Below are 12,461 nucleotides of genomic sequence, written 5' to 3'. Positions count from 1 at the left end.
TGATTGACATAACAGGATACCTGGCTGTTTCACTTTACAGTTATGATGAAGTTTTTTTTTTTGTTGTTGTTGTTTTTTTTTTCTCATTTTCTTCTTTTTTTTTAAAACAATTAAACAGTCACATCCAAACACCATACTCCCTTGGCATGTCACAGAAAAATGAGAAAAATTAAAAATCCAACGCAATGCTTCCCATTATCAGGACGGGAGGCAATGATAGAGAGGAAGGTTTATGACTACAGTGAGCAGCATCCTCCATTCGTACATTTTTTTTAGAATAAGGCACTGCTGCATAAAGAAAGGACATGGCCAACAAACCTCTCTGGGAGTATGATGGGGAGGCAGGATGAAGGGAGACTGCGTTCTTCTCCAGCAACTCACAGAAAGTTTGCATGTGTAAGTAAATGTGTGTGTGTGTGTTCATCGTTTGCTGTGTGCAAGAGAGAGGTGTGTGTCATATGGCATGTAGACGTATTTGTGTTTTTACATGTGTACGTTTGTGTGTGGCTGAGCCGTATATATATTATTTTTTCTCCCCCCGGCTACACTGCTTTTCCCTCAGACTGTGCTCTCAAGCATCCACTCAGTGCTGCTGAACGTAACTCTCCTGTTGGCGAGTGGCGATGACGATTCCATGTTGAGCTGGTTGGTGGACTTGTGCCACCTCGTCCTCGCTCTACGCGGGTAACTATGACTCTGAAAAATGGAGTAATCCCCTCCGTCAAAAGAGAATCTGTGCCTAGTTCGTGCCAGCTCATTAGGGAGCAATCCCATGTTGGCCAGAGCACTTTTCTTGTCCTTGAGCCTAGGAGCTTCCTTGGTTCCAGCGTTGGGGCCTATGAGACACAGGGACATGGTTGAGCCTGTCAGGCTACTGTCCGTCTGCGTGTCCTCGGATGGGGGGCCAGAGCGCTGCGCATCTAGGCTGGTTCTTCGCTTCATCTTGTCTACAGTCAGGGGAGGCAGCTCTACTTCCAGGATGGCAGTGGTGGAAGCTGGATCCTCCCTCTTCTCATTGTCCACCCTAAGCACCAGTGCCATGCACTCTTTGGGTGCCTGGGCTTCACGCTGGCCCTCATCAGAGGGCTGCTTGGAGGTGGAGCGCTGGAGCCGCTGTTGGCTACCATTGGTCTGGGAGTGCATGCTGGAGCTGACCTTAGTCTTGCTGTCCTCTGGGCTGCTGTAGGCCTTGTAACGAATCATCAGGATGATAATGAAAACCAGCACTGAAGCAACAATTATACCACCAATAATGATGATCATAGTGCCTCCCAGGAACTGGCTGTGCATGAATCGGCACTGGCTGACCTCACTGGCCGTGTTGAACTGCACACAGCCAACCACACGTGTGGCCGTTAACGATGTGATGCCGTCGTCATAAACCGCCAGCACGCAAAGGTCATACTCCCGCCCTGCGGCCAGATCATTGATTAAGAAGTTCTTGCTGGTGGATGGGATCATTCTGCGGAGAAAAGAAACATAGCGCAGTGGTGAAGATGTAGATGATTAATCATCTGAATTACAACGCCCACATTTACTGATTTACATAGGGTGTATTAAATCACACAAAGGTGTCAGTTCCACACAACAAGCAGCGCTCACATTAAATATCACTCATTCTCTTAGGCCGACATAAAAAGCGCACCACTTCATTAAAGTTGACTTATGAGAGAATATGTTATAGCAATGAGAAGTTGCTCTGCCGGGTTTGTGCATGAAATGACAGCAAGGGTAAACCGCAAGGTGATAAACAAGGCGGAGGAGGCTCACTGTCTAAAGAATACGCCACAACAGCTGCAGGCTGGAGGACAAGTGACGCATGACGTTGAAGGCAGTTTTGATGTGTGAATACCTAAGGTCACATTTTGTTGGCATCAGCAAGATTACATGAGTCTAAATACAATGGAGAAAGGCATTGTCCTCAGGTCAACATTGGCGTTAATATAATTAGAAGCTTGTTCCTTTTCCCTAAGGGGGGCTTTGATGGTTATCATTTGTAGGTAATAATGTACCACCTAAAGACAAAACAACACTCAGCTCCATGCCTAAACCGGATGAGAAAATTATACAGGAGAGCGACTCATTATATGTGATAAAACCTTTAAAAAAAAAGAGAAAGGAAGTCGACCACTATTATTAACTCGCTCTATGAATACATAAATCCTGAAATACCTATACCAGATTCAGCTCACGTGCATCACGGATTGCATAAAGACCTCATCAAACTTATTCTCATATTCAACACTGTATATTAATATGGTTTGCAAATGTTTTACTCACTGTTTTAAAAAGAGTGAGCTCATTCAGCACTACATCTGCATTTTTTTATATCACGCTTACACCTGCAACATAAACTTAAACAGTATATGGACAGTGCAGTATTCTTTTTTGCAACCAAGCAATTGTTGTGATATGAGAAAATCTGATTATATAAACATATAATATAATATGATCCACCTCGACTGCAACTGATCACGTTAATGCTTTAGGATAAAATATAAAAATAAAACTGAATCTGAAAGTAAATATATTTTGGATGATGAGTGATATTACTTTTAAGTTACATTTACTCAAGTACCTTTGAGGTACTTTTTTCCATTAGTTCCACTTTATTCTTCCGCTTATGTTTGCATTTAATCTGACAGCTGTGGTCACTCGTTATTTATTAGATTTGTTTTTTTACATTCCAAATATTATCAAGGCCCAAAAAGGTTAAATTACCAAGTATTAAAAAAAAAACATTAGAGAAAAGTCTGAAAAACTAAAACATCCTCAAAGAACTTTTTTTTTTTTTTTTACCTTTTCTCTCCCATTAATCATTTCACAACTCCTCAGATTTATTTTGTCACCCTTTGAAAATGACCTGACCCTCAGATTGGAGTAAAGCAGCTGTAAATGTAGTAATTAAAAACTCGCTCCAACCTCAAACAGCTACAACAGTAAAACGCTGCTGACACATTAATACACATTGGTCGGTGTCAAATATCACTCATTTTTCCTGTGGAACAAGTACTTTGACTTTTGATACTGATACTTTAGATATGTCTGCTTGTAAAGTAGTACCTTTTATTTTGTATTGTTGATATTTGTAGTAAAGGATCTCAATACTCCTTCCACCACCGCAACCAAGCGCTCATCATTAGATAACCACATCTAATCACACTGCGTGTTTCAACCAATTATTGCAGACACTTCCTAATGATACAAACAGTTACAAGCAGCGAAGTAGTTGGCCCTCATGATATTGTTTATTGTCATATTATGTTTTAATGATGCTGAATAGGTCTTTTAAGTAGTGGATACCACAGTCTATTCAGAGACCAAAAAGTACATTTTAAGCATATTACAGAGGATTTTAATTTACGGAAAAATATTCCTCAGTTTATCCCCCAGAGTACTCTATAGGGGTTTATTTTTGGATGTACTTAATTATTTTGCATCTTTGGGATCTGTCAATCTTCCTTTATGTACCACTGTGTCATTCAGCAGATGGCAACTCCAGATGTCTCACCTTTCCTCCTGTCCCCCACCCCCTACTCCATCCAGATACCCCCTCTGCCATAGCTTACCTGTACACCAAAGTATCATCCGCCGTGCTGTTGTACTGTATCTGGTACATCCTTATGCCGGGAATGTGGCGCTCAGATGGCCAACGGATCACTGCGGAGGAGGAGGTCAGCTCGGTGACCATCACCCTCCTGTCCTGCTTGTCGTAGCCCTTCGTGTCATTGCCAGATTTGGTGGAGGTGGTGATGTCTGAGAGCCCGGGGTCCTCGCGCATGTGGCCTGTGTTGTTAACAAACAAGGGTAAGGGGATCATGTTGATCTCAACAGCAGCTGTGGCGATGCCTGCGGCATTGGATGCCACACAATTAAATGCCCCGCTGTCCTTCAGTGTGGTGATGAGAATATCAAGGGTGCCATTATCATACAAGATGGTGCGGGAGTTATTATGCACCAGCTTGCCGTCTGGTGACCGCCAATGAATATCTGGGTCTGGATCACCCACAGCTTTGCATTTAAGAGTCACACCCTGACCCTCCATCACAAAGGGTTTTGTGGAAAGATGTTTGGTGATCAGAGGAGGCTCACAGATAAACTCCTCTTCTTGGATGGACCAGAAATACTTGTCCATGAGGTGCTCTGGCGAGGCACAGGTCTCCAAATCATCCTCCCTTGTCAGCCTGCGGAGCCACAACAGCTCACAGTTACAGTGAAGAGGGTTTCCGCCAAAGCTCACAGCTAAAGTAGAGGAGCTGGAGCCCTTGGCATCAGACAGGACCTGTGCATGCTGGAACAGACTGTCTGGCGGCAGCTTCTGCAGTCTGTTGGATGTCATGTCCAGGCGGACCAGCTTGGTGAGCAGCGTGAAAGTCCCTGCTCCGATGTGGTCAATCAGATTGTGGTCCAGCGTGAGAGTGTTAATGTTGGTCATTCTGGCTATCGCTTCCCAGGGAAGGCCGCGCAGGTTGTTATTGGACAGATCCAAGTCCTCTATGGTGGAAACAAACTCATCAAAGGAGGTAGAGTCCACCTGGTGGATCTGGTTGTTTCCGAGGATGAGGTGTCTCAGGTTGATGAGGCCTTTAAAGTGGTCTGGCTTTATCACGCTGAGGCGGTTTCCATCCATGTGGAGCGCCCGCAGGGATCGCAGGCCAACAAAAGCGTGGGGGGTGATCTGGCTGATGGTGTTACGTGACAAGGTGAGGTGGACCAAACTAGTCATGTTGAAAAAGTCTTTCCTGCGGATGATGGTGATGAAGTTGTCGGTGAGACGCAGCTCGACGGTCTTGCGGTCGATGGTGGGGGGCACAAACAACAGACCGGTCTTAGCACAGAGCAGAGTCAGAGTTGGGGAGAGGTGCTGGCAGATGCAACGGCCGGGGCAGCTGTAACCTTTCACCAAAGCTGCACACAGCAGCACGCACACAACCAGCCGCTCCATTGTCGATCAGTTTCCAGGTCCTGTAGAAAGAAAGAAAAAAAGGAAAATAAGTGATACAGAGTCAAAAAAAAGATTTGAATGAATAAACAACATCAGAGCCTTTATGAGACCCTGCTGCAAAGATTCCAGAGTCTGACCAAGATTGCTGAGACTGCCAGCAAGGTATCAATCACAAAATGAAATAGAGCTTTTATGAAATAATGGCACCTGGGATGATGAAAGGCTGCACCAACACTGTCAGAAACACATGTCTCCGTAGCCTTTTAATGGAGATAATAGAATGTTTTTTTGTGCCACCAGGCTGCATCACTACTGAACCATATCATTTCTTGAATGTTCACAAGACAGTTTCCCTATATTAGGTAACTACATACTGTGTATGCATACAACACGGCTAGGGTGCTGTGAAATTCTACATCAGCGTGGAGAATTAAAGGTAGAAAAGGGCACTTGTCAGCACTGCTCAAGGATTTCTTTGACCTTTTCATGCTCTCTGCTCTGTCTGGACTTCCGGAGATGTACCGCAAAATTAGACAGAAACCTGTCATGTAAATCGCAGCAACAAAAAGTAAAGGTGAATACTGCGGGAAATATTCCGGCTTGTTTTTCGAGTCCACCCGATGGAGGCATCAAGGATGATTCTCTGATTCCCATTTAGAGGTATTGATTTTAGTCTCGGAGAGAACACGCCTGTGGTGACAGGAATAAAAAGTGATCCTTTGCTATAATAACTATAAGAGACCTCAGTGGAACATAAACGGAGATGCGCTGACGCCATATTGTCTGTGGTTTTGCCCTCTTTGGCATCCGTCCTGATTGCTTATGCCTTAAGCTTCGCTGTTGACGAGAGAGCCTGTTAGCATCACAAAGTAAAGCGAATGACAACTGACTTTCTCTTTTCTAGGTTTATAGCCCACTAACCCATCCAACCCCACAGGGTAACACCTCTGATCCCTGCCCGATTCAATATGTCAGTCAACGACAGTGCCTCTTTTTTTTCTTTAGAGGTCCACTATAATTATTTTAACTCACACAGGAAAGGCTTTAAACCTGAAGCAGTCTGTTTTTGATCCTCCTCACGACTAATTTTAAAACCTCTTCGTCTAGGTTTCACCATGTCGAGGTGATGCTGACGTCCTTAACACCACCGATTTTGTCCCCCCACTGGGCGCAAAGCAAAAGCATCCAATTCTCACAGTACAAATAGCCCTGAATGATATTAAAAATATAGTAATAAATGTTAATTTAAAGGGAATATTTTAAATGCCACGTTAAATTTCATCGCAGAAATAAAGTACAAGCCAAGTTCCTCTTCCTCCATCTCTCCACCAAGCTTTAGCTGCCTCATTCATATGCTTTGCACAAAGACTCCCCCACATCTCGAACTAAACAAACCGATAAGAGTTGTTACAGTATGTATGTTCAAGCTAGCGAGAGAAGGTAGAAATTTGGAGTGCATTTCTGTCATTTTACATCAACCTCAAAATCCCCAGCAGCTTTTCCATTTGCTGTCTCTTGCACACACACACACACACACACCCACACACACACACATTCACACTGCTGGCTGGCTACTACCTGACAGACAACAGGGTACCTCGTTAACTATGAAATACCGCTGTCCAATCAGAGCTCTCATTAAAATCTGTGTTTGTCTGATGTCATATTCTGAGGGAAATGGAACAGCTTGAAGCATAAGTTCAAACCAGTGGGAAATGTTTCTCGAAGGTTGTTAATCAAATTGACTCAACACTGACGGTTGTATTACCGTGGACTATTTGACTGCATTTCAGAAACAGACACCGGACCTAAACCTTCACCTGAACCCTCCGTCTTTGTTCTGACGCTGCAGGCTTGGCTATAACCTCCATATCGAAAAGAAAACCACCTTAACTCTTTGAAATTGAAAAATATTTCTCCGTTGCAATTCATTCAACAAAGAATGCATGACAAAAATCTTTCCATGTGCGAAAAAACACACACACTAGGTGGTACACTGAACATTTCCAAACCCCCAGAGAGAATTTATTTATTTAGTAACGCTCCTTTATTGTTGGCAGCACACTGTGCTTGCCTTGTCTAAATTAATTCCCAAGATTTCCTTTTTTAAAAGACGCCGGGAAAGCTAAAACAATAAAGTAGGCTACAGCAGTGCAGATCATACTTCCTGTTAAATGGGCTACTATGCGAGAGCTGCATGGTGAGAGGATTTCAACAGTGCTGTGATCTTTCAGTTCAGCTTTAACCTAATATTGTTTCCCAAGTTTGTTAAATTTCAATATGATAGTGACCTTGCCTGATTGTGTTAGTTTTCAGACGCTAACTAGGCCACAAAGCTCATGGTTTCTCAGAGGACCATCTGTGCTGGAGCATTTCCTGCCACACCGTCGACGATACTCTATTGATCTCTCAGCATCTCGGGGAGGGGGTGAGAGCGTGTGTGTGTGTGTGTGTGTGTGTGCGTGGAAAGGGTGGGGGTGGGGGTGGGTGCGACGGGGACTTTGTTGCCACGGCAACTCTGGTGCAGAATGTAGGTCTTTGAATCGCATTAAGATGATGTTGAGCTGCCCGAAAAGCAAGGCTTCAATCGTAGGCCTAATGGGTGCTGGGGAGGTGAAAAGGGACGTGAACAGATGTATGAATGGGCTGAGTGAAATTCACGGGAAAGGGCAGCTCCGCCTCACATTTCTATTTCTGTTTTATTGCTTAATATTAGCGGCAGCCACTAAATCGATATACAGGAGAGAACAACAAGGTGAACTGGAGTTTAGGTTTGTTTCTTTTGTCTAGTCATGCAGAGGCACAGCCTTTCACAGGGGATTACTTAGATGGATGACTTAGGCACATGCATTTCTCATATATTAAGTATATATAATAAGTTGTATTAACATTTTGACATATTCAGAAGCCAAATTATCTCAAATATAAATCACACATTTACATACACCCATGCAAACAATTATATAAAATATAAAATAGAGTCAAATAATATATTATATAATAATAATATATTATAATATATATTATAGATATATATATATAATATATATCACAGACCGTTAAGCATGCAAATATAAACAAACTATATCTGCATACTTCTGAGTATTTAGAGGGCTTTAGTTACAAGTAAACTTTAGTTTTTAACTCCAGTTTAAGTCAGTCCTTATTTACTTCTGTATATAGTGAGATTAGCATTATAATTTGTTCTGATTTAAAGATTTAAACCCCTAAGACACCCCAGGAGTGTACCTGACATCCTGACAGTGAACCTGTCAACAGTATGCTCTATACAAACGCTAAGTTTGATAAATTTGGATCCATCCCACAGCCTGAACTCCATCGAGCTGCCTTTGACATTTGTTGCCTTTGGCTACAAAAGGCTGAATTACTACATGTCTGACTGGTTTTAAAAAGCCTGCAGATGTGCAGAAACAACCTGAACAGGAGATCTGAGCAGCATGAGAAAGATCAGATCAAATTTTAGTCAGTCATCACAGCACAAGCACACCCTGTCTTTTGACAATAAATACATTTAATTCTCAAACTAGTCGGGGTAAAAGCTTTGCATGGGGCTAAATCATTTTGCAAAACAGCAAATTGTAGAAATAATATCATTAATTCCCTGATATATGTATTTATATTTAACAACTGCATTGAACAACTGAAAATACAAAGTAATTTTGCTTCTGTCTAACATGCTTAGTAGATGTTTGAGATGTATTTGACAGCTAAATAGCTCTCCCTGTGGACATTAATGCCTGATGACTCTCATATGTATTAGAGGTGTATTAGAGTGGGCGGGAAAACAAGCATTAAGAAACAAAAAGTTCTGCTTTTTTATGGCAGTTACAGTCGGGGAGGAGGGGGGGTTTGCTGTTTGTGACTTCTAGTAGTGACTATAGGGGGTCTGATGCGTCCTTTAGGTGAGAGGTCCCTCCCTGAGGTTTGGAGCAATCCTTCTTATTGATTATTATGTGTATTCTGGCCAGTGTTGCTTGTACTGGGGGTGTTTAGATTTTATTTATTACAGACATATACTGTATTCTTAGGTTTATGGAGGGTTACTTCCTGTATCGGTGGGAGTTGAGTATGTTTCTTTGTCTCAAGGTGCCCATTCAGACCTTAACTGCATCGTTTATCTTGAATAAAGGTTGTAAATTTTTCTATTTATAATATCTGGCTATGTAGTGATTGTCCCCTTGCCTCAGACACTGGACCAAACTGGGTAAAAGGTGATGGCAACTTGAGCTGAAACAATGAGCCAGTTATTCAACAACAATTTTGATAATCGATAAATTGTTTAAGTCAGTTAATTGAGTAAATATTAAGAGAAAATGTCGGTTTTTGGTTCCAACTTCTCAAATGTTAGGATTATTTTTATCACATCCTTCTAAATAGAATATTTTGGGGATTTTGGACCATCAGTTAGATAAAGAAAGTAACTGAAGAGCTCACTGGTTTCAGGTAAATTGTGGCAGGCATGTATTTTTCACTATTTTCTGGCATTTCAGATGGAAAAATAATCAATAAGGCTGCTCGACATAATGCTTATAACAAGCATTGATTAGACGTTTTTCACAGCGTATATCGTAACAAAGAAAAGATCCAAAATTGATCAGGCTTTAGCTGAACCAGCAAAAAAACATTTTTTTATATACGATTATCAAAAGTTATCCTTGACTTTTGATAAGCCAAAGAGTCAATACTCCCCCCAAAATTTAAGCACAGTTCTTCACATGGCATGTCCATGTGAGCACATTACAACACACGGCCGCCCACACACATACAGTAAACATAAACACAGGAGAATACACACAGAAACATCAATTTACAGGCTAACATACTGAACAAAGGCAGAAAGCAGTAAATGCTCAGGAGGGGAAAAACAAAGACGACTATATCTTTTTTCTTTCAGGGTCAGAAGTATAAATGTGTGCTTGTACTTGAACAAAAGTATAACTCTTCTTAAAAATGATCATATGGTTCATACATTCACAGCAGAGATCTATAAAAAAAGAGCACGAAATCAAGTGTTTGTGAAATCAGCTGATCAAAGAAGGAGCGAAAAGAGCATGATAAACAATGCTGTAAGGATCAAGTCGAAGCTGAAAGATGGCGGCTCAAACAGCTCGTGCTATTTCTGACTGTGAAACACCTTCCTGCTGCATTCTTAACACATTGCATCCAGTTTGCACATCCAACAGGGCAGACAGCTGTGAGGACGATAAGACATCTTCACAACTTCGAAGAATATGCCATGAATCCATGAAATCAGAAGCCCATCAAACTACAAACTACAACAAAAAAAGAGGAACAGCCAAGAGAAAAACTGTTTTGCTTTTTCAAATATTAATTAGGGCATCTATGAATTGTCCTGGATAGCCTCTGAATTAAATAACCGGAAGAAATTCGAGGCGGCAAAGAGTGTCTCATCAATCTGAGAACTGTCACATGAGGCAAACACACACCCCGGTTTAAAATAACTGAAATAAGATGATCATCTCTGTGAGAATAACGTACGCACACGAGTGTTAACTACCATCATTAAACTGTACAGGAATATGCTATTATCTGCCATCTTACATTGAGAATGAAATATGACTTGATGTCATCTTGACATCATAACGTGGTGACAATAGCTTCCTTTTACGTGGCAGCTCAGATGATCTTTTTGTAAGAACCACCACTGTCCATTATAAGAGATTACAGTCCATTATAGGAGATTACAGTAAAGCTGAAGTGATTAGTCAATAAACAGAATCTGCTGACTAACTGATTAATCGTTTTTTAAGTATGACTTATACTTAAACAGTTTCTTTCCTCAAAGGTCACCAGTCGTAGGTTCATTGTGGATGTTTCTGTAATCACATTTATCCGCTGAGCGTGGGATTGGTCCACCCAGTTTCACTAGAGTGTTAGTGTTAGTCAGCGTGTTTCCAAGTTGTTCCATAACAGTTCCTCATGGCAACTGTAGCAGCCTGCCCACCACAACTCTGTTTGGCTCGGATGAAGGGTTGGACTTTCTGGGAGCTGTGAGGAAACCTGCCTTTCTTGTTTTATGTGAATGTAAACTGGAGTGTTGGTCAGACAAAATAAACCATTTGAAGATGATTGATCTTGAGTTTTGGGAACCAGCCAGGCCATTTTTCACAATGTTTTGACTTTTCTTGGTCCAAATTATTAATGGAGTGAGTGTTTTCGAAGCCAAAATGGCAAAAACTTCAAACCTACAATTTAACATTTAGACGTTTTGTCCCATCAGTTCAAAGAGATATTAGTCATATTCAAGTTTAAGTATTTTTGGGACATTTTTTATTTAAATGGTAGACAGTATAGAGGGGAATGGTAGGAGGTGGAATGAGGGACGTTACAAGAACAGTATGGCATTCGGTTTGATCACTAGGATGCTGTGACACCACAGTTTGAGTTATTTAAAATAAAACGTAAATATTTCATGATTTTCTAAAGTCATCTATGGCAGTTTGGACTGCTGATCAAACAAAACAAACTATATAAATATGTATAAGCTAAGGTTCTGGATAAATATTCTACTAGTAAATGACATTTTATTGCTAAAAAAGAATCAGCAGTTTGAAATAATAATAAATAAGTATTGGTGGCAGCTCCGTATTACAGTTACAGGACAAGTTAGTTGAAGCCAAACATACTTTGAATGTGACATTGACAGCAGTGGTGGAATACAAATAACGTTCGAGTCTGTCCTCTTAGAAAAACAACTGCCCAGAACGGGTGCATTGTAAGGATATTTCCCGGACATGACTTTGTCAGGAAAATGTAAACGCCAATTAGACGGTGCAGGCAGTGAACTGCTAGCTGCCCCTGTGCAACTCTTGTCGGGATGCTGGCATAATTATTGACAGCCTGAGTTCATTGGAGTCAGCTCTGTCTCCACCACTGGACGCCTAAACCAAGTCTCCACAGCCCCAGGGGTTTCTGGTCGCATCTCATCAAGGGGGATGGAGGGTATTGTCGTAAACAGGGGGAGCATTTGCATATTATAATTATGTCTGCATGCAAAGATGGTCTTCTCAATTACATCCCATTTAAAACTTTCAGCGAGGAAGAATTTAGAAGCACAAACTATTGCAGCTCCATAAACTTTAATTGTAAGAGCTTCCCTAAACAAGAAGGAGAACATTAGCATTATGATGGTGTTGTGTAAGTCACGCACGTCACTTGTTGAATGAACGCTTCGAAGATTGATTGTTACCTTTACCAACTACTGCTGTTTTTCATTTAAATAGCTCCCCTCAAAAACATAATCAACCCACAACACTTGTTGCAATATGGTTAAATGTGTGTTTTGTTTTGTTTTTCAAATTAAAATAGCAAATGGTTAGTGCAGCTTTGAATATTACTTGCTAATTGAGGAGTAACAAGTTTCTTGCATAAAAAAAAATGACTGGCGGGACTGGAGAAGTAAAAGTACATGTAATTAATGTTTGTTTCATCTAATATCAGCTTTGACAACTGGCACTCAGAGACTGAGAAATCT

The 12,461-nt window shown here is 41.3% G+C and overlaps 1 protein-coding gene across 3 annotated transcripts in view; it reads right to left on the bottom strand.

Annotated features, from left to right (window-relative positions):
• The window catches only part of lrfn1 (leucine rich repeat and fibronectin type III domain containing 1), a 103,405-nt gene continuing 90,944 nt past the window's right edge, over positions 1-12,461 (bottom strand). For all 3 annotated transcript variants that reach the window (XM_019266399.2, XM_010736701.3, XM_027280968.1), the window contains 2 exons: positions 3,570-4,965; positions 1-1,462 (listed from right to left, as the gene is read on the bottom strand). In XM_019266399.2, the coding sequence (XP_019121944.1) occupies positions 559-1,462; positions 3,570-4,945 (2,280 nt within the window). In that variant the 5' untranslated portion in view covers positions 4,946-4,965 and the 3' untranslated portion in view covers positions 1-558. The remainder of the gene's footprint in view (positions 1,463-3,569; positions 4,966-12,461) is intronic.

Source organism: Larimichthys crocea, chromosome VII, assembly GCF_000972845.2.
Source record: "Larimichthys crocea isolate SSNF chromosome VII, L_crocea_2.0, whole genome shotgun sequence".
Taxonomy (NCBI): Eukaryota; Metazoa; Chordata; class Actinopteri; family Sciaenidae; genus Larimichthys; species Larimichthys crocea.
The sequence above is the reverse complement of the archived record's forward strand: the minus strand, read 5'-3'. Positions and strand labels throughout refer to the sequence as shown.